Consider the following 22,964-nt stretch of genomic DNA (forward strand, 5'->3'; position numbering starts at 1 on the left):
ATGAGAGTGTTAAACATCGACATAAAACCTCGATATTTTAAAAGGTCAGACCACACCTTCCACAGAAGGTAAATAAATATTCCCTTTATATGAATGTCATCTCATTCTTGATCAGTCATCAGCAACACATGACCATATCTCAAAGAATGTGGGTCAGTATATTTCTTGTAAGCTTTCAAGCCCAAAATTATCATCAAATCCTTGATGAATATGTTATTTAGTATTTCTTTTTTGGCTTTTGATGCATTCAAAATTTTTCCGCCGATCAGAAAGACACCATAATTGTCTCTTTCGAAAGGATCGAGTGCCGAAAGTCCATCCATCTTATAAAATAGTAAAAAAATATTAAATAAATCAAAATGATGAGATATGAAAGTATGAGAGTAATGTGTTTTTTTGGAGACTTTGTGTGGTCAAGAGGATTGCCTATTTTTGCATAAGATGAAATATTATATTACATAGTTTAACATTTAAGCATATATAGCGATAAATAAATGAAATACCTCACAAGGGAATAAACAAAATGTAGGGATCAATAATGACGAGTTGTTTAAAGAAATAGACAATGATACATTATGCATGATTAGTAACGTACAACAAACAACCTCCCCAAATCACCGTTCGGTAAAATCAAGGTGCATTGTGTGGCATCGGATGAGACACCTAACTTGACATCATGCAGTTTTGGAATTTGCATAGAAATGAGACGAGAACCTGCATTTTAACCACACGACAACAACAACAAACAACAACACCATATCAAAACCCTAACAACAACAAAACAAAACAAAAACAATAATAACATAATTTGTTTAAGTTTCTTACAACAAAAATCCATTTTCAACATCCGGTATTTAAATAAAAATTCATTTTCAACATCATAGTTTTTATTTTTTAAAACCAAATTTTGTACAACATAAGTATTCGCACCCAAATTATTTATGTTTTGGTGCATCAGACCCCAAAACATAAACAACGACCCAACACATAAACAAAACCCTCTTAGAAATAGAGAACCATCACAATCAGCTAAACACATACCAAGGTTGGGGTAATACAATAAGCTACTCATACATAAGTTTTAACACATACAAAATTTTAACATAATAAAATAATAACACTACCTTGTTGTGGTCGCGGCGTAGCCATGAGTATGAGAGTGTTAAACATCGACATAAAACCTCGATATTTTAGAAGGTCAGACCAGACCTTCCACAGAAGGTAAATAAATATTCCCTTTATATGAATGTCATCTCATTCTTGATCAGTCATCAGCAACACATGACCATATCTCAAAGAATGTGGGTCGGTATATTTCTTGTAAGCTTTCAAGCCCAAAATTATCATCAAATCCTTGATGAATATGTTATTTAGTATTTCTTTTTTGGCTTTTGATGCATTCAAAATTTTTCCGCCGATCAGAAAGACACCATAATTGTCTCTTTCCAAAGGATCGAGTGCCGAAAGTCCATCCATCTTATAAAACAGTAAAAAAATATTAAATAAATCAAAATGATGAGATATGAAAGTATGAGAGTAATGTGTTTTTTTGGAGACTTTGTGTGGTCAAGAGGATTGCCTATTTTTGCATAAGATGAAATATTATATTACATAGTTTAACATTTAAGCATATATAGCGATAAATAAATGAAATACCTCACAAGGGAATAAACAAAATGTAGGGATACAATAATGACGAGTTGTTTAAAGAAATAGACAATGATACATTATGCATGATTAGTAACGTACAACAAACAACCTCCCCAAATCACCGTTCGGTAAAATCAAGGTGCATTGTGTGGCATCGGATGAGACACCTAACTTGACATCATGCAGTTTTGGAATTTGCATAGAAATGAGACGAGAACCTGCATTTTAATCACACGACAACAACAACAAACAACAACACCATATCAAAACCCTAACAACAACAAAACAAAACAAAAACAATAATAACATAATTTGTTTAAGTTTCTTACAACAAAAATCCATTTTCAACATCCGGTATTTAAATAAAAATTCATTTTCAACATCATAGTTTTTATTTTTTAAAACCAAATTTTGTACAACATAAGTATTCGCACCCAAATTATTTATGTTTTGGCGCATCAGACCCCAAAACATAAACAACGACCCAACACATAAACAAAACCCTCTTAGAAATAGAGAACCATCACAATCAGCTAAACACATACTAAGGTTGGGGTAATACAATAAGCTACTCATACATAAGTTTTAACACATACAAAATTTTAACATAATAAAATAATAACACTAACCTGTTGTGGCCGCGGCGTAGCCATGAGTATGAGAGTGTTAAACATCGACATAAAACCTCGATATTTTAGAAGGTCAGACCACACCTTCCACAGAAGGTAAATAAATATTCCCTTTATATGAATGTCATCTCATTCTTGATCAGTCATCAGCAACACATGACCATATCTCAAAGAATTTGTGCCGGTATATTTCTTGTAAGCTTTCAAGCCCAAAATTATCATCAAATCCTTGATAATATGTTATTTAGTATTTTTTTTTTTTTTGGCTTTTGATGCATTTCTGTCGATCAGAAAGACATCATACTTTTCTCTTTCCAAAGGATTGAGTGCCAAAAGTCCATCCATCTTATAAAACAATAAAAAAAATTAAATTAAATAAATCAAAATGATGAGATATGAAGGTATGAGAGTAATGTGTTTTTTTGGAGACTTTGTGTGGTCAAGATGATTGCCTATTTTTGCATAAGATGAAATATTATAGTACATAGTTTAACATTTAAGTATATATAGGGATAAATAAATGAAATACCTTACAAGGGAATAAACAAAATGAAGGGATAAAATAATGACGAGTTGTTTAAAGAAATAAACAATGAGACATTATGCATGATTAGTAACGTACAACAAACGACTTCCCCGAATCACCCTCCGTTTAAATCAAGGTGCATTGTGCGGCATCGGATGAGGCACCTAACTTGACATCATGCAGTTTTGGAATTTGCATCGGAAGGAGACGAGAACCTACATTTTAATCACACGACAACAACAACAAACAACAACACCATATCAAAACCCTAACAACAACAAAACAAAACAAAAACAATAATAACAAAATTTGTTGAAGTTTCTTACGAATAACGTGATAGCACTGTTCTTCAAGGGGAATTTGGTGGTCGAGACATATACGACGAATCATATGATCAATGGATGCTCTTCCATCAAATACAACTGAGACAAATTTTCCTTGAACTTCTGCTGTCACATTAATATTGAACGAAGATTCTACTTCATCATCATCCATTTCCTAGCCGAAAGATTGATAGTGAGATGGAGGTGGGTGAGATGAATACGTACGTTACCACTACAAGAAATTTGTCATTTAGCAACGGCAGAAACCGTTGGTAAAAGTCCAAAAAACCGTTGGTATAGGTCATAAAACCTATATCAACGGCCACCTGCCGTCTAGGATACTATGCTTATAGCAACGACAGAAGTGCCGTCCCAATAGCTTATACCAACGGATAACTAGCTTGTTGCTAAAAATTTCAGAGCTATAGCAACGGTATTTTACACCTGTTTAATTGCTTTAGCCAACCTGTATATCCGTTGGTATAGGACCAGACTGCCCGTTGCTATAAGTCTTTTTTTTTTTTACAAATAAATATTTTTGTCTAAACCAAATAGTTTTTTATTATATGCACCACACAATATTTAAAGCAAAATAAAAGAAAATTTCAATTATATTGTCAAATTAACAAGTCTTACAAACATGTGAAACTAAAATCTTACAAACTAACAAAGCTACATGGTACCAAGCTCTTATCCTTATAGAATTAACTTAACACAACATATTTATGACTTAAGCTCGGATTTCTATTAACGATTTAAGCATCTCCTCTTAAGGAACTGGAACGGAGAATGTTATCCACACAGTCGTTGAATCATATTTGAAGCCGGCACACACTTCAGCGGATGCTGCAAGGAAGTAAACTTCAAACTTGCCACTGCCTCTCACCTTAACAAATTCACTCGTCTGCAACATGGGAGAGAGAGAGAATTATTAGAATCCAACAAAAAACACACAACACAAAGCCTACATCCTACGATAACAAAACACAACAAGGAGAAAAATACACTCAATCCTAAAAGAAATCTCAGTAACAAAAAAAACGCCTATGACATGTAAAAGTAGGTTTAACGTACATTTTTCCCACTATCATCTCGGTCATATTTTAATATCAATATTAACTCAGCACAACAAATCACAATCAGAATGACAAAAATCAAAATCTCCAAATCACAATTATTAAAAAGCTAAAAAGAGAATTAGGAAAAATAACCTGGTCTATTGTATCCTTAGCACCTAATTTCATAGCAATCGCAAATATATATTTCAGTGGCTGGCAAAATATCATACTACCAGCAACTTCAGTGTATTAAAAGTTCAGCTCCCCACAAAAAATAATGCTAATTAGTACCTCGGATGATAATGGTATAGGAAGTACCTTGCAAGGTCTGAAGAGGAAGTGGCTTTCTCTTAGTAAAAATTCACATGTAGTGCTTGAAACTTAGTAGTTTTATTCTTCAAGGAACTTTCAAACTGCAGTCATGTAATCAAAAAAGAAGAATTAAACAAGTTTTCTTCAACACATATTTCCCTTCTTGCTAATGACTCAGTTAACAACATCATTCATAAACCAATTTGTATTTAAAAAACCTTTTTGGAGCTGATATTCAGGTGAAAACTTCTCTTTGGACGGTGATGGTGATGGATCATAGAAGATCTGCCAAATAACATGAAGAAGCATTGATACGAAACTGCAACATAAGATTGACAAGACCTTCATTAGCTGTATAATGGAATTCTCTTGTACCACGCTCGATTCAATGTGCTCTCCATTCTTATTCTTTTGAAATTTAGCATTCTCTTAATGCCTATCAGCCTAGTAGCAAACCTGCAATAATAATTTCAATTTCAGACATATCAATTGCTAAGGAGCAAAATCCAGCCCCTAAACACAAACACAACACCCCAACAGGAATCAAAACCAAACACACCACACAAAAAGAAAGCAATAAAGAAACTATAACATCTGACCTCTGGCATATGTGAACCAATTATAAGTAATTCTATGGAAGAAGTGACATGCAACTCAACAGAGCCTTCAAATGACATAGTGTTCCAGGAACCACATAATGTCTTGACTAATGACACAAGTTTAGTCGATCCTTCTAAGGACTTATTTTTCTCCAACTCTGACTCAAAGCACTTCATTAAAAATTTGATCATGGCAACGTATGTGCTTGAAGGAAAAAGAAGGTGATGGTCTCTAACTTCAGATCAAAAGAAACTTCATAGTTAAATCACCTCAGAAACTTAATAGTGCTAAAAGCACAACTCAAAGTTTTCAAACATTATCCAACGAATGAAGTTCAGAGATAATCACTATGGGATAAAGTAATTATCTACAACATAAAAAAATGCATTACAGGGTGAAGAGACACTTTTACTAATAAAAAAAGTAATAAATTAGTGTCACTAATACCCAAGCAAATAGCGTAATAATCACAGTGAACTCAAATAGTGTAATAATCACTAATAAATTAGTTATACTCTTAAGGATTTGTGTAATCTAAATAAATTCCTAAAACTTAATTCCTATCATGATACAAAACACGAAAAACATCAACTTGTTATTTTCCATACAATTTCTTCTCCTTGTTATTTTTCCCTTAAACATAAAATGCACCATTACAATTGCTTATAACTTTTTTTTTTCTCTATTAAAGATTGAAATTAAACATTAGATACATCCAAAAAATTTATAAATAAAAAATGTTGAATGATAACCTTAAATGTAAATTTACACATTATGTGATCACTACTAAAATGGGTTTTGATAACCTTAAATGTATGTAAATTATACAACTCAATATCAACAACCAAAACTGGGATCCTATGTACACTTGTTGCCACAAAAACAATATTTTTAATCATGTATATTCACAAAATAAAATATGTGAAAAATGTATTATGATCCTTTACTGGATTTTTTAATCACCCTCTTTAATCCTATTTTTCTCTTCAATAAGATAGATACATTGTAGAATATTTTTAAAAAACCATTACACTTGTAAGTGACAAATATGAAAATATGGGCGACAATCAAATAAAGAACTTACTGTAAGGAGTCCGGAAATCAGCAAGCCAATTTTTTTTCTTTACATAGTATCCTCTTGAATTGTTTCCACCTGGTGGTTATAAGATTGTCGATATGAATCAGCCGTCATCGTGGTAACCTAATATGACCAAATGGACCAAGGTCCCATGAGAAAATAAAATAAATTAATAAATAGAAAAGGAACACATAGAATCAATGTGAAAAAAGTTTGAACTGAAAAAGTATTGAACATTTGAGAATATTGGGGTCAAGACATGAAACTCATGAACTCTATGTCAATCAATGTTTCACACCACCAACTAACAAATGAGATTATCAGTCCCTAAAAAAAAATGAGATCATCAAATTAAGTGGGAAAAAAATTGTTTCAGCCAAAATTAGAAATAATTAAAATGCTAAAAGAAGACGAAACAAAGTATCCAAAAAATTTAACCCTCTTCAAACCCAAAACCTTGAGGAGGAGCAAACTCCTAAGTCCAAAGCCTACCGAACCAACCCAAGTGGGTTTTTCAATACATTGGAATTCACTTTCAATAGAATTATTCCCCATTATAACTCCTTCCTTACTGTTCATCATTGGGACTATTCTTTTGTTCCATATTTGATTATATTAAAGCATAAAGGAATAAAAAAGAATTCTAGGATTTCATTTCTCTTTGACCTTATGCTAGAACAAACAAGAAAAGTTATTGACATCTTATAAATTGTATCATTCAATCTTGGCCAATTATGTCCTTGTGCATTTCCATACACTCAACTCTTGTAACATATTTTTTCTTGCTGCCCTACATATTTTGTACAATATGTTACATGCCTAAAGATATTCAATACTAATTTAGATTCATGGATTCTCGCCTTCAAAGTGCACAATTAAATCTTTGTAGTGATTGAGTCTAAATTCCACAAATTTGAAGAATTCAATTTAACCTAATATCACACAACTAGGAGAATGTCATTTTTCTATACATGTATGTATAATATATATATAAATTAAAAAGATCCTATAAGAATAAAACCTGAACTAACCTGAAAACCTTCTAATTAGTTCCATGACATAAAGTATATGGTTTTAACTAGTTACCACATTTAACTCCTTGTGTTCATAATCTCAAACCTTTAATCAAGAACGCTCACTCACACTACATAACTTACAAATTCCACCATAATTAAAGCTAGTTATATATAGTCCTTGATTCATACTAGACCAGCCTACATAACCCAGATTTAATCAGAGGATATCAACACGATAAATGGAAATCACGATCTAGAAAATTCCAAGTTCAGCTCCATAATTTCCAATTTTCAGATTCCCAAATTTATGCTGCTAAATTAGAGTCTCAATATTCTCACTTTCAGCCTTCATATAATATTACTATTACCCTAAGAACATGATAGCAAGCTTAATCTCAACAGTAGACATTCTCTGTTTACCTAGACATTCTTTGCATATAAAAAAAATTAATTTTTCAACATTGATTTCTATGTCCCATTCAAGTCTCCTATTTTAATTAGTAAATTAAAAGATGTATCACCACACACATGTACACATGCGTTATAACCAGGTAACCGTAATCTTGATTTCTATGATCAAGCGAAAATCATAAATTAAATTCCATTAGAAAATACCTTTCCCACCCAAATTATTCTTTCACTAAAAACATCATAAAAGAAACAGCCTCTAATTTGGCCTTTCAAAGATAACGATGTTACTGTGATGAATACACCAGCTGGCAATAAATTAGAAGGGAGTGAGTCAGCTAATGAGACTCCAACTAACTTGGAAGGTGCGAGTGAAGGAAAGAAAAAGGTGACACGTGATGCTGTAAGGAAGGGGAGTAGAATGTGCTTCCTCAACAATAGACACAAAGGACTATATATAAGAGTATGGGGGTCAGGGAATGAGGGAAGAAAAAAGGTGGACTGTCAATCATTTTCTCTCTGATCTTTCTGTTATAATTCCCTTGTCTGGTTTATCATATTCTATTCCTCTTGTAATGTGGTTCCATTTGGGAAATTGTTCCCTTAACATCAATATATATACTTTCCACTACCACTAATTTTTAGCACTTAACGGTGACCATATTAGCCCTTCAATGATTTGTATAGATAAATTAATTCCCTAATAGAGAACTAGAGCAAAGAGCAAAAATGACAAATTATGTTAATATCTGATAACAGAAGAATCATTTAAGGACCAAACCAACTTAAGAGTGTTAGATATAAAATTTGTTGCGAATTCGATGAAAAACTCACACCAATAACAACTTGAGGTGTGGAGCAAGGGATAATTAAGCAACCAAAATCAAAGTGTATGAAACAGTTATAATCACAAGCCAAAAGTAGAAAACAACAGCGAGAGAAAAGGAAAGAGAGAACACAAAAGAATTTGTTGACCCAGTTCGGTCCAAATTGACCTAGTCTGGGGGAGAGAGCAGCCCTCCGTTCCACTATATGATGAGTAACGTTACAAAAGAGATATCAATGGGTTACAAGAATAAGTCTCCAGCCTAATTCTACCCAAATCCCAGCCTCTTCCCGTAACCAAGAGACTCAATCCTAACAGTGTTTCCCAAGGTTAATCAACCCTCAAAACCTAGTGTTTGTTCCAAAGAGACAAACTCTATACAAACCCTAGTTTTGTTGTTGCCTTTCTAAACCCTTGTTTCAGCCCCCTCTATCTCAAGATTTACACTGATACAATGTCTATATTTATAGTAAAAGAATCCTCAATAAAACTAGAACAAATCTAGGCCCGAAAATACGTTTCTGTTTTATTTTCTGCTGTCAAAATCGGCCACCGTGCTTACCAAATCGGCCACCGATTTTTACAGAACCAACAGACAAAAAAAACAGAGTCCAAAATCGGCCACCGTGCTCTGAAAATCGGCCACCGGTTTTCTGCTACCAGAATTCCAATTTCTTCAATTTTGAGGCACTTTCACAACAATCTCCACCTTGACTCCAAATTAGTGATGATGCCCATTTAACATCAACACCTTGCTGCTCTTTCCCTTGCTTCCCACTACACCAAGTAGCTCCACAAGTTTACACCCTAATCCCTTCAGCCATCGGAATGTCTTCCGCCTTCTCGAAGGTACTTGCAGTCCAACTACACTAGGAATTTTAGGTAGTTCCACAAGCCTTTACCTAAACCTCTTCAGCCATCGGAACGTCTTCCGTCTTCTCGAAGAGTCCTTGCAGTCCAACTACACTAGGAGTTTTAGGTAGTTCCACAAACATTCACCATGCCATCTTCAACACAGGACATCTCCCGCTTCCTTGAAGGTATCCTTGAAGTCGTGCTATAGATTCTTCAACCTTATGAAGAAATCCCTTTCTCACCATAGAGCATAGCACCCAAGGTCCTCCATAATCGTACCATTACCGGTGTGTTCAACTCCACCTCACGCTGAGCGTACTCTACCTCAACTAGCTAGCAAATGCGTACATCCCACTATGTCTTCAACCTTGAAACTCCACCTCAACAGGTAGATCATGAGTATTGTTGCCTCCGCCTCTCCAGACTGATCATGAGTATTCTTACCACCGCCTCTCCTGACTGATGTTGAGTGTTTAACGTCTCTCCAGACGAACACCGCTCCATTAGGCATCAATCCCAAGGTGACCAACATCACCTTCATCCTCCAAACAACACCACACCATCAGAGCACCTGCATCCTCATAACCCTCAGTGACAATTTGTGCGGAGTTACCATTAATCTCCGGACAATCCTTCATGAAGTGACCCATCTTGTGACAGTTAAAGCATTCAGACTTTGACTTCTTACCACTCTTTCTCCGGTTACCTCTACCTCCACCATTCCCTCTTGAGACACTTAGGCCTTCACCGTTTTCATGAACTCTCAAGTCCTTGGACTTGGTCAACTCCTTGGTTCTCAAAGCCGCTTGAACTTCTTCCAAGGTAACAGTGCCTTCTTTGCCATAGAGCATGATATCTTTGAACGATTCATAAGATTTCGGTAGAGCACACAACAAGAGTATAACTTTATCTTCATCCTCAAGTTGCACCTCAATATTCTCCAAGTCATCAAGGATTTTGTTGAACTCCGTAAGTTGCTCCATGATGGCCTTTGACTCCACCATCTTGAATGAGTAGAGTTGTTGCTTTAGGAATTGCCGATGAGCCAAAGACTTTGTCATATACAAAGATTCCAACTTTGCCCACATTGATGCCGCAGTTGGTTCCTTTGCTACTTCTCTCAAAACTTTATCCCCGAGGCACAAGAGAATGGCACTCCTGGCCTTGTCCACCATCTCGGTCTTCTCCGCAAGTGACATGGTGACCTGTAACGAACTTTCACCCTTCAAAGCTTTCTCACACTTTTGCTGTATTAATACCGCTTCCATCTTTACGTTCCATAACCAAAAATCGTTATCTCCGGTAAACTTCTCAATATCCCACTTTGAACCCATGGTACTAGATTATCCTTTGACCCTTGCCCCACGGTGGGCGCCAATTGTTGCGAATTCGATGAAAAACTCACACCAATAACAACTTGATGTGTGGAGCAAGGGATAATTAAGCAACCAAAATCAAAGTGTATGGAACAGTTATAATCACAAGCCAAAAGTAGAAAACAACAGCGAGAGAAAAGGAAAGAGAGAACACAAAAGAATTTGTTGACCCAGTTTGGTCCAAATTGACCTAGTCTGGGGGAGAGAGCAGCCCTCCGTTCCACTATATGAGGAGTAACGTTACAAAAGAGATATCAATGGGTTACAAGAATAAGTCTCCAGCCTAATTCTACCCAAATCCCAGCCTCTTCCCGTAACCAAGAGACTCAATCCTAATAGTGTTTCCCAAGGTTAATCAACCCTCAAAACCTAGTGTTTGTTCCAAAGAGACAAACTCTATACAAACCCTAGTTTTGTTGTTGCCTTTCTAAACCCTTGTTTCAGCCCCCTCTATCTCAAGATTTACACTGATACAATGTCTATATTTATAGTAAAAGAATCCTCAATAAAACTAGAACAAATCTAGGCCCGAAAATACGTTTCTGTTTTATTTTATGCTGTCAAAATCGGCCACCGTGCTTACCAAATCGGCCACCGATTTTTACAGAACCAACAGACAAAAAAAACAGAGTCCAAAATCGGCCCCGTGCTCTGAAAATCGGCCACCAATTTTCTGCTACCAGAATTCCAATTTCTTCAATTTTGAGGCATTTTCTCAACAAAATTATTCACATGTTTTACCCAATAGCTCAAGCTCACAAAAGTTAGTTGAGGACATAATATCAAAGTCCATTCTTAAGCTTTCACCCAATAATATATGGCCCTATTTGGTAAACACTTGATTTGCAACTTATAGCATAAGCACTTATCATGATAAACACCTATGTATAACCTGTTTCAATAAAATAAGATAAAATAAATTTTAATTGTTTTCATATATTCTATAAGTTGTTTTGCATAAGCTATCATGGGCAACTTATAGAAATAAACTAAGGAGCTTGTAAACATGTCATACAAAATAGAATTTAAATTTTTTTAAAACCATCTTTACCCTGACAAATCATACAAAATAGAATTTGAAAGCCCCATTTAAACATCATGGTTTGAATACTAAAGGGAAAATTTGAAGAAAATGACAAATTACCTTTCTTTTGGAGAATATTTAAAGACCCAAATTATTAAAGAAAGATTTAGCAGTTTGTGGGGTCTGTGATGAATAGATAAGTGGAAAGTGAATGTTAATATTGCGCACAAGTTCATAACCCTAATCATAAACACAAGTTCAGAACCCTAATGAAATCACAAGGAAACCATAAACATTGAACCCTAGAACACCCTAAAGCATAACTATAAAAATAATTGAAGAATAATTTAATGAAATTGACAGAGGAAAGGTTACAGAAAGAATGAAGATTGTACCTGAATGTTGTTGAACTGATGATTGATATAGCTGGAACCCAAACCCGGTCGACGAAATCCAGTTACAGAGTAAACTGAAAGAGGTGGCGAGAGAGAACAAGAAGGTGAGTGAGGGTGACAGAGCCGCAGTGAGAGGTGGCGAGAGAGAGTCAGATGCAATGGGTGAGACTTTGAGAGGCGAAGAGAAAGAAGATCGAGTTTGAGAGAGTGCACATCGCACATTCAAGAGGGAGATAATGGTTTGAGATCTTTTTTTTTTGTTATAATAATAGTTTGAGATATGTGAGACGAATTTATTTTTAATTAATTTTTTGTTTTCGTATTTGGGCAAAAACTCTTAAGTGAACGGCAGGCTTGCAATTTCGGTCCCAATATGCTATCTATACCAACACATTTCTTTACAGTCACTAAAGGTGACCGTTGCTATATGGCAAATTTCTTGTAGTGTATGTAGGGTTTTGGAAGATCGTTGTTGCTAAGATTGTTGGAAGAATTGCATTTTCCGTGTGTTTTGTTGTTACTAACGGGCTGTCAAAAATGGCCCGCCCATATTTTGGGCTTGGTCTCAAAAGGCTGGTCCAAATTTCTTTTTGAGGATTGCTTCTTTGATATTTGATATATACACACACGTTTAGACTAAATTAATTAGCTATACACTTTTACTTATGTTTAGTTCGATTAGCTCACAAATCCATTAGTGAGTAGTGACAGAATACATTAATACAAAACTACAAATATTATAGAAAAAGAATGAAGTAACCATTTATGGAAAGAAAATGAAGTAAGTCATTGAAACGTTAATCCTATGCGTGCGTGTGACCAGAATGTAACGACTAAAGGCTGATAAGATCAGATAGTTTACCGGGTGTCTTAAAAAAAGTGTGACCAGAATGTAAGAACTAAGGCTGATAAGATAAGATAGTTTACCGGGTGTCTTAAAAAAAGATAGTGTATTCGTCTAGAAGAATTGCGAGAAAAGATTAATGATGTATATGGTCTTTATTATAGACCACATACATCATTTAATGAATGAATCTAAAATGGTGTAATTGTATAAATGACTTTACAATACCAATGAAACATTAATACTTATTTTCTTATTATGTTATTTACTAGGAGTATTTATAACTATGTCCTTTTTCAATTCTTTTAATTTATCTTTCCCATGTCATTAATGAATCATAATAATTTTATAAAAGAGTCATGCTAACTTGTGCCCTTAGTAACTCGTAATTTCTCTTTTCCATACAAAATTAACTCTCCTTCTTAAATAGTGTGATGACTGATGACAAAAAAAAAAAAAAAAAGAAACTCAGACGTGAGTGTGAGTAATTTGGCCTCCCTTGATGTTTTAATTTCATTTCTCTGTATTTTTTTTTAATTTCACCTCTTAAACCCTATATTTTATAAAAAATATTTTTATTTTAAAAAAATATAATTAATATTCTTAATTAATAAGCATTTTTTAACAAGCCAAAATTGAATATGCATTTAATTATTTTCACGAGTGCATTTATTTTTTCTTATGTTTAAATCCTAAACTATTATATATATATATATATATATATATATATATATATATATATATATATATATATATATATATATATAGGGATTTGTTAGAACACACCCACTAGTTTTTATGTGGGAGTGTTTTATCAAGTTACACCTTAAGGTGTATTTAACTACTTTTTAGTTATAACTTGCTAAAACACACCTTCTAAAAAATAAGTGGGTGTATCCTAGCAAATGCCTATAGGAGTTGCTAACATACACCCACTTATTTTTTAGAAGGTGTGTTTTAGCAACATTCACCTTAAGGTGTATTTAACAACTTTTTAGTTATATTTTTGCTAAAACACACCTTAATAAAATCAAGTGGGTGTATCCTAGCAAACCCTATATATATATATATATATATATATATATATATATATATATATATATATATATATATATATAGTCAGTTTAAGGCAACTTGACAAGAGCTCCCTTGCAAAAGGAAGGTAAAATGCTTAACAGTGTGAAACCCAAATTACCCTTTTTAGTTACTTGGTATTCCCTTGCAAATTCTTTATATTAAGAAAAATTGGTTGGACTTAGTCAAAAAAAAAAATTAGTTGGGTAATTAATATATTTTGTATATTACTACTACCACTATTAAACTATCACTAGACTCTAACTCGTACGATGTACGGGTTTTGTAGAGTTTCTTATATAAGCATCAAAGTGGCTATATTATTAATTTTAGAGTTACATTCAAAGTAATAGAAACAATGAAACTAAGTGATGTTTGAGAGTGATCGACATGCAAAATCTCAAAAAAGAAAATTATAACATTAGTTTGCATCAACAAATATGAACATGGAATAAAAGTCATAAATTAAATTATGTGAAATTAATCAAACATGAAAATAAACACAATAAAAATGAGTGTTAGAGTCTTAAGTGAACGGCAGGCTTTGATATTTGATAAACATCAACAAAAATGAAAATAAACATCAATAAACATGAAAATAAACACAATAAACATGAAAATAAACATCAACAAAAATGAGTTTTGTTTGAAAAAATATATCAAATAGTGGTAATATTGGGTTTATATTGGGTTTATATCAAATTAGTTTTGTTTAAAAAATATATCCTCCCTATATATATAAACCCAATTCTCAGCCACATCAATATTACCACTATTTGATATATTTTTTTAAAAAAATATAAACCCAATATTACCACTATTTGATATATTTTTTTTCAAACAAAACTTCAATTTATACTATTAAATTATCTACTTTTTTTCGGAAACTAATAGTAGTAGTAATATACAAAAAGTCCCGTGAGCATAGCTCGGTTGGTAGGACAATGCATTATTATATGCAGGGGTCGAGGTTCGAACTCCGGACACCCCACTTATTCACCTTATAAGGTGAATTCTAGCCACTAGGCTACCTGACAAAAAAATATACAAAGCCATTAGGCTACCTGACAAAAAAATATACAAAATATATTAATTACCCAACTACCTGACAAAAAAATATACAAAGCCACTAGGCTACCTGACAAAAAAATATACAAAATATATTAATTACCCAACTAATTTTTTTTGACTAAGTCCAACCAATTTTTCTTAATATAAAGAATTTGCAAGGGAATACCAAGTAACTAAAAAGGGTAATTTGGGTTTCACACTGTTTCGCATTTTACCTTCCTTTACAAGGGAGCCCTTGTCAAGTTGCCTAAAACTGACTCTATATTTAGTGCCAACTTAGCTTTTGCAGACCAAACCATTTTTTCCAAAACAGATACAATGATGGATGTGAGGGAAGATTTCATGCTTTCACCTTCTGGTGACAGTGAACCAACACTCAGAACTGCTCATTTTCTCAAGCCTGTTGCAAATTCCACTGATGAACCATCTTTCGTGTTTAATCCATTTTCATCATCTTCTTCTGTTTTTGATCAAAAGGAGTGTCCTTTGAAAATCCATTTCAGTGGATGGCGTCACCCACAAGAGAAGTGGGTTAGATGGGTTGATGAGCTTAAACCAAAGTATGAATCTGTGTGGAAGAAAGCTAGAATCTTTGATGCTATTATGAGCACCAAGTGTCACATACTCAAAAATCTAAACTTGCTATATGGGGTTGTAGAGAAATGGTGTTGTGAGACTAACACCTTTGTTTTTCCATTTGGTGAAGCCACCATCACTTTGGAGGATATCGTGGTTTTAGGAGGTTACCCTGTCATTGGTGATCCTATTTTCACCAAACTTCAAGACCAAGAAATGAGAGAGGTGGAAAACAAGCTCATCCTTGCAAGACGGAAACCTTGGCAGAGTATAAAAGGTAAGGCTACCACATCGAAATGGATCGATATTTTCGTTGGTAAAGGTAATGAAATTGAACATGAAGCATTTCTTGCTACTTGGTTGTCAATTTTTGTTTTTCCTCATAAATATTTGGTGAAAAAGTCTTTGTTTCCGATCGCTATTCTTCTTGCTAGAGGGTATCCTATTGCTTTGGCACCAGCTGTCTTGGCTTGCATATATAAAGATTTAAGTTTGTTTAAGAAAACAATTGTTGATTTGTCAAAATATCCTGTTGGTGGCGATAGATTTCCCTTGGAGATCACTCTTGAATCACCCTTTTACTTGGTTCAAATTTGGGTGTGGGAGAGGTTCAAAAATTTGCAACCACAACAACAAACTATGTTGATCAACCATGGGGACCCTTTTTTGTTTAGGTGGCATAAGGTTAAGGACTTACCAATTAACAATGTTAGGTTAGCGTTAGACTCGGCTGTGGATGATTTTCTTTGGCGTCCATATGTTAGATATGCCGATAAATGTGGGGTGTTTTATCCAAATGATGAAGTTTTGGTACCATTCAAAATTGATTTAGATAACAAAATGCTGTCATTTGTTATATGTATGAGATGTTCTGAGCTAGTTGGTATCGACTCTATAGAGCAATATCTTCCACATAGAGTTGCTATGCAATTCGGAATGGATCAAGATGTTCCAAGTTATGTGCCTAGGTTCAATAAAACTAAAGTGATTGCATGGAAAAACTACTGCAGGCTCATATCTGATAAAAAATTGTATTTTCCACCAAGACTTTTTGAGGCAGATGTTACCACGCGTTATGTCAAGTGGTGGAAGCAATTTGTATTAGGTCGTGACGATTTTGTTAACAATATTGTGCGTCGGAAAAGAAGTTCCAGTTCAAGAAAACACAGACCACATGTAGAAAAATTTAACAGAAGTGGTATTGATGCTGCTGTTCCACCTGAATTTCCTCCCAATCTTGTTGACACTCTTATTTTTGGAAAATTTTGTGATGATGGCTTAAAAGCAAAAACTAGGAAGGTTGATGAATTTTATGTAGATGTTCCTTATGAAAATTCTGTTCCTGAGAGTCTGAGAGCTGATGAAAGTATTGATGCCGATGCTCCTTCAAGTCTTCCTCCAAAACATAAGACTCTTGTTCCTTCCATATCTGTTGAGGATTGTTCAGCCTCTTCAGCAGACTATGAAAAGATGTTAGCACTGAAAAGGCCAATTTCAAAAGATAACAATGAAGTTTCAATAGGGGATTTCGAGGATGAGTTTAAAGATGCAAATGCGAGCAAAAGAGCAATAATATGTACTGACAAGGTCTCTTTGTCTAGTCCTGAATTTGTTGACCTTGTATCATCAGATGTGGGAAGTGAAATAGCTGGATGTGGGGATGAAGATGAAATCAAGAGTCCATTTTGTGGAAGAAATGACAATGTCAATAACATCAATGGGAGTGTTAATTTTTTAACAGAAGACATGGTATTTGATCTTGAAAACAGGATTGAGAAACTTGAAAGAGTGTTTTCTAAGCTCAAAGAAGCAAGATTTGGCCGAAAGGTTGAAAAAGTTTGATCCAACAATGCTTTTTTTGCTGGTATAAAACCAACTTCACATTCCTACTAGTCCCTTTTTTCTTTTGCAGTAATTAGTAGTAGTTGATTGGGGATATTTTGTAGATTATAAGAATATTAAAGTGAATGAAGCTACTAAGTTTGTTATTTTTATAACTTGTTATGTTGATTAAAATATGTTATAAGTAGCAAATTATGGATTTGTATTGATGAAGAAAATGTGTATCAGAAAGTATTCCAATTTCCTGTAGTGGACTACAAGAATTTAAGCACTGCTTAAGCTTAATGAAATCAAAGACTAGCTGATGAAAACTGATACTGAATGAACATTCAGTAGTTTTTAATGAAATTTTTAACCATGTGGAGATTCAAAATGTTTTTCATTATTAATTTAAATATTGGAGCAAAGAGTTACACATTTAGAAATGGTATTTCAATGGCCAATGTTGATTTTGTTTCTATCATTTTAAGGACTAGTTCTTATTAATGATAGGATGTAATCCCCTACATTTAAGTAGTGGTTTCTTCAACTCCTATGCTTTTCTATCTCATTTCTTCATTATTTTGGATTCTGTGGACGTTTATTTTAGTCAACTAGTTTAATGAATATGATTTCATCATATACAATGTATTGTCCCTTCAAACTGAGTTAAGTTCACATGGAATGTTGACGATCTATTAATGTAGAAAATATACAATGAAGTTTATAGAAATCTTACTTAATATAAATGTTGTGCAGTCTGATAAGCACTTTTGCAACCCTAATCCCAAATTTCCCTCCCAAATGATCTCATTAATGACAACTACAACTAACACCTACCTAATTATGTGCACAAGGCTCAGGTATGTGGCATAGAAAAATCAATTCTACTGCTGTCTACCACATGACTGTCTACCTAACATCTCATTTTTTTCTCCTCTCTTCTTTTCTATTCTGTCACAATCCTTTCTCTTTCTCATGGATCTCTTCACCCTTTCTGCCATTCATTCTTCTCCCGTCTCTGTCACCTTCTTCCCATTTTTTAACCCTTCCAAAATCATCAAAGCCATGTCCACTCCAATTTCTATCCATAACTCAGACAGTCAAAGAAGAAGAAGATTTGAGGAAGACAAAGATCACTAAGGTGATAACTTTTTGAATCAACTTTCTATTTCACAAATCATAACATTTAGATTCCTCAAATCATAAATTTATCTATCTTATGTGTAATGTTGTCGCACGGGTCGGATCACAAAGGTAATATGAATATTTGATTTTCTCTTCCACTGTTTATTTTCTTAATTGGTGTTGCATTGGAAGCCTATCTTTTATTTTCTTTTAAGGGGAAATTGATTTTTGAATTTAATTTTTGAGTTTAGTATTATTCTTATCAAATGCACACTAATGCTTGATATGAATTTGTTGGTCCTTTGTTTAAATATGTAAGGATAAATTCACAATTTGTTTCTTTACCCATGATCATCAGATTGGTGAAAAACTATTCCATGTAGCAAGAATTGCAATGCTTGGTTGCAACCTGCAACCAATATACTTAATAGCTTCAATGATTTATTGTTGGCCCACCACGTGATACTAATGTCCAGCCAAAAGACAATGGTTGCGAATAGTCAAAAAGTTTTACTGTGCAAGAAGAAAAATCTTCTACCTATGTTTTCTAGCTTTCGGTGTAGACAGCCAAGCCTTATTTTTCGGTGCAATCAAACATGATTCTATTTGTGTTCAACTCTTTTCTGTATCACTATTTTAGTCCTTGAATACTGATTATATTCATTTGTAGGAAAATCACCCAATCACTCAGCCAAAATCACTCAAATCTCAGAGATTGCTGGTGTGAAGATATTGGTTCATGATGACGAGGGTGATGATATAAATAGTTTTTCACCAATCTGATTATACAAATGTGTTTTTCACCAAGTGTGGTCTATAAAGAAATATTTCAAAATGTGTTTTAGTTGATTCATATGATTATACAAATGTAACATCAAACGTGGGCTATAAAAAAACATTTGCATATCAATTGTTATGGTTTTTATTTTACAATCATTTTTGCACCATACATTATGCGGTAATTCTAACACTATAATACATATGATTAACACTATAACAGACCCGTGCTAAGAGTCTAGTTTATTATTAAATGTTATCTTACCATTAGTATGGGTAGGGTATACAAAAAATTTCTAGTCCAACTATTTACATATATACCTAAATTACCTTCAAATAGTTTTACTCTTAGATACGTTAATTATGATTCTGTGGCAATAATATGTCTTTGTAGATTTAACAATTTAAATATTATTCCAATCTAAATTTAACTTCATGCTCAATTTATAACTTGATCTGTTGATTAAAATATGTTATTAGTAGCAAATTATGGATTTGTATTGATGAAGAACATGTTAAATATAGCATGGAAAATATTTAAGTTGTTAAATATTTTTTTAAGTATCGATAAAAATATTTGTATTATATTCTTTATATTTAACAATGATAAATATTTATCTTATATTTTTATATTGATGACAAATATTTCTCTTGTGTCTTTGATATAAGAGCAAAATAAATTAGAGTTAAAAATGAAGAAAATGGTAAAAAAGGATATAAAGGAAGAAGAAAAAAACTAAATAAAGAAAAGAGTAAAATCAATTTTTCACTATGTTGTATTAAAAGTAAAGTGAAAAAAAAAAATGAAAGAACAGAGTAAAAAAGAATATTTCACTTGTGTTGTATCACACTTTCACTGTGTTTAACCGGAAAACACATGGAAGTAACATCAACATTTTTAAATAAAATATGTCCACTTTAGATAACCAACCAAAAATTGAACTCTAGTGGATGATGAGTTCCACTAGACTTTAATCATTTAATTTGTCCGTTTGATGTGATGGATAGACATGATATGATACAATTATCCTATCATCATGAAATCTATTGTTTGGTGCACAAATAAAAAATGATAAATTAAACCTATTTTTAATCTTATCCTACCCAATCTTTGTTATTCTTATCCTTGATTTTTGGTGAGTTAGCAACCCGATAGCATAAAACTATCATACACGCGTTCTTTGTTTCTTCCAAAATCCATGTTCAACTCCCGCAACATGCTTTCTTGTCCAATTTCATTCCAATAAAAATTTCATTTTCTTTCTGCGTTGCTTTCGTGGTTGTTCAACTTTTTTTCTAATATTTTTTCTTGCATTTTGTGATTCTATTTTTTTCTAAGCCAAATCATTTGTCTTGCTTCTGCTACTTGCTATTTATTTATTTATTTATTCTTTTACGTAATTGTATACGTTTATTTTTTTTTTAAAGAAAGATATGTTTATTATTTTTTTTGAAGGAGAAGAAAGATATGTTTATTATTATGTGATTGAATATTTTAATTTTTATTAGTACAGGTTTTTTTTGTTGCAATTATAAGAAACTATTTACTTACTCATTATTTTCTGATTGTCAATTAAAAATATGAAAAAAAAATTGTTAGAAAGTATGAATTTGTTTCACAAGGATAACTTTGTAATTTAAATATAACATATATTTTTTATCATGCAATAGCAAGTGTACTCTAAACGCATGATAGAATAAAATAATGCTATTATTTCTTTATCAAATATGCACCAAACGCATGATAGGATAAATATTTATCATGTCACTATCATATCCTATCCTTATCCATATTTTTATCTTATTATGTCTCTATCATATCATGCGCACCAAACGGGCTAACGTTTATAACACGATAGTCTTTTATGTTTTTTTCAATTTCACATTGGTCCTTTTTAAGTGTGACCATGGTTCATTAAGTGTTACTAGAAAAAAATGAAGTGAATTTTTACTAATAAAACTGAAGTCACTAAAACGTTAACACTATAAGTGTGACCATATATAGTAAAGACTCATTTAGTGGGTGTCTTTCTTGAAGTATTTGTAATGTAACATATGCAAGTGAGGACATGTATTTATTTAGCATATATAAGTTTGGTTTAAATTAATTAGCTTCACACTTTTACTTATATTCCGTTCGAGTAACTCACAGATGAAATCCACAAGGGGCAGAGTACATTATCCAAATATCGTAAAGGAAAAAATGAAGTGAGTTTTTTACTTACAAAAAAACTAAAGTTATTCCCTCAAAAAAAAAAAAAAAAAACTAAAGTCACTGAAACGTTAACACTATGAGTGGGACCATATATAGTAAAGACTCATAAGATAGTTTAGTGGGTGTCTTTTTTAATTATATATATTTTTGGGTTAATTATTGAAATTGACCCTATAATATATGTGAAGTTTGAAAAATAACCCTGTAAAAATAAAAACCACATATTCTAACTTTGTAATTTGAGATTCTTATTATTTTTGACCTTGTAACTTAGTTGAAGTCAAAAAAAGCTACTTAGAAGTTGAATTTTTTCATGATTTTTTCAAGTATGTTTAAGACGTTAAAATATGACTTTACACAAAAAAGTTGAATTTTTCAACTAAGGACGAATTAATTATGAAATTTTAAAGCGTCAAAAACTCAAAAAACAAAACAACTAAAACCCAACACAGAAATCGAATTTTGAGATGATTGTTTGCAAAGACATCTATAGAAATACATAAAAAGGATCTGCAAAGTTTCATAACATTTCAAATATGTTTCTATTTATTTTAATTTTTCAACCAAAACGTGGGAAATTGCAATTTTGTTTTGACTAAGCGTGTACTCATGGGCCAAATTCTATACTCTAATTTTGTAGGAATGGTTAGAACTTCATAAGAACCTTCACCATGAAATTTTGAAGTTTTTAAACGAGATACAAATTAATTATGAATTTTTTAAGAAATTCATAATTATGGGCAACAAAAATTCATAATAAATCCATCCATAGTCCGAAAAATCTAATTTTTTTGTTTAAAGCCATGTTTTAACATCCTAAAGATGCCGGAAAAAAATCATGAAATTTTTTAATATGTAGATCACTTTTTTGGACGACACATATATTATAGGGTCAAAACAAAAAGAATCTCAAATTACATGGTTAGAATACGTGGTTTTTAATTTACAAGGTCATTTTTCAAACATCACATATTTTACAGGGACAATTTAAACAATTAACCCTATATTTTTTTTTATTACTTATGGTTGAGTTTGGTATATTGTTTGAGAGGTAAATTAAATCTGATTAAGAATTGTTCTGCGCCGAAATCATACTCAGGTTCTCTTGAATAATTCGTTCGTGATATAACTCCTTAACCCTTTGATCTGAATTGTTTGTTTGTTGAGTTTGGTATTTTGATGTAATGAAACTCTATTTATCATATTGAATATTTATTTTTGGCAATATCATATTGAATATTACCTTGTCAAAAAAAAACATATTGAATATTATTGTTTTTGAAAAACTATTGATTAATATTTTTGTGAAACGATATTTTGAGAAAAAATAATATTTTTTGGCAGAATTAATGAATACATCTTTTAAAAATATAAAAATATAA

At 32.6% G+C, this 22,964-nt stretch overlaps 1 protein-coding gene and 2 long non-coding RNA genes across 4 annotated transcripts; 2 read left to right on the plus strand and 1 right to left on the minus strand.

Moving 5' to 3' along the window:
• Positions 1-3,721: 3,721 nt before the first annotated feature.
• Positions 3,722-5,644, minus strand: LOC146938042 (uncharacterized). Of its 2 annotated transcripts, XR_015031107.1 has the most exons (4): positions 5,098-5,644; positions 4,717-4,954; positions 4,505-4,599; positions 3,722-4,032 (listed from the first exon to the last, which is right to left on the minus strand). It is a non-coding gene; the product is annotated as an uncharacterized LOC146938042 (long non-coding RNA). The 2 variants fall into 2 exon arrangements; XR_015031106.1 differs by lacking the exon at positions 5,098-5,644 and having other exon boundaries at positions 4,717-5,007.
• Positions 5,645-15,340: 9,696 nt separating this feature from the next.
• Positions 15,341-17,701, plus strand: LOC146938043 (uncharacterized). Its single transcript, XM_085752088.1, has one exon. It carries the CDS (start codon positions 15,384-15,386, stop codon positions 17,481-17,483), a length of 2,100 nt encoding a protein of 699 aa, XP_085608214.1. The 5' UTR covers positions 15,341-15,383; the 3' UTR covers positions 17,484-17,701.
• A 421-nt stretch (positions 17,702-18,122) lies between these two features.
• Positions 18,123-19,539, plus strand: LOC146938044 (uncharacterized). The gene is made up of 2 exons (XR_015031108.1): positions 18,123-18,606; positions 19,261-19,539. It is a non-coding gene; the product is annotated as an uncharacterized LOC146938044 (long non-coding RNA).
• Positions 19,540-22,964: the final 3,425 nt, after the last annotated feature.

The sequence above is a fragment of the Medicago sativa genome, chromosome 3 (genome assembly GCF_051527215.1).
Source record: "Medicago sativa cultivar Bolivia chromosome 3, Bolivia_mono, whole genome shotgun sequence".
NCBI lineage: Eukaryota > Viridiplantae > Streptophyta > Magnoliopsida > Fabales > Fabaceae > Medicago > Medicago sativa.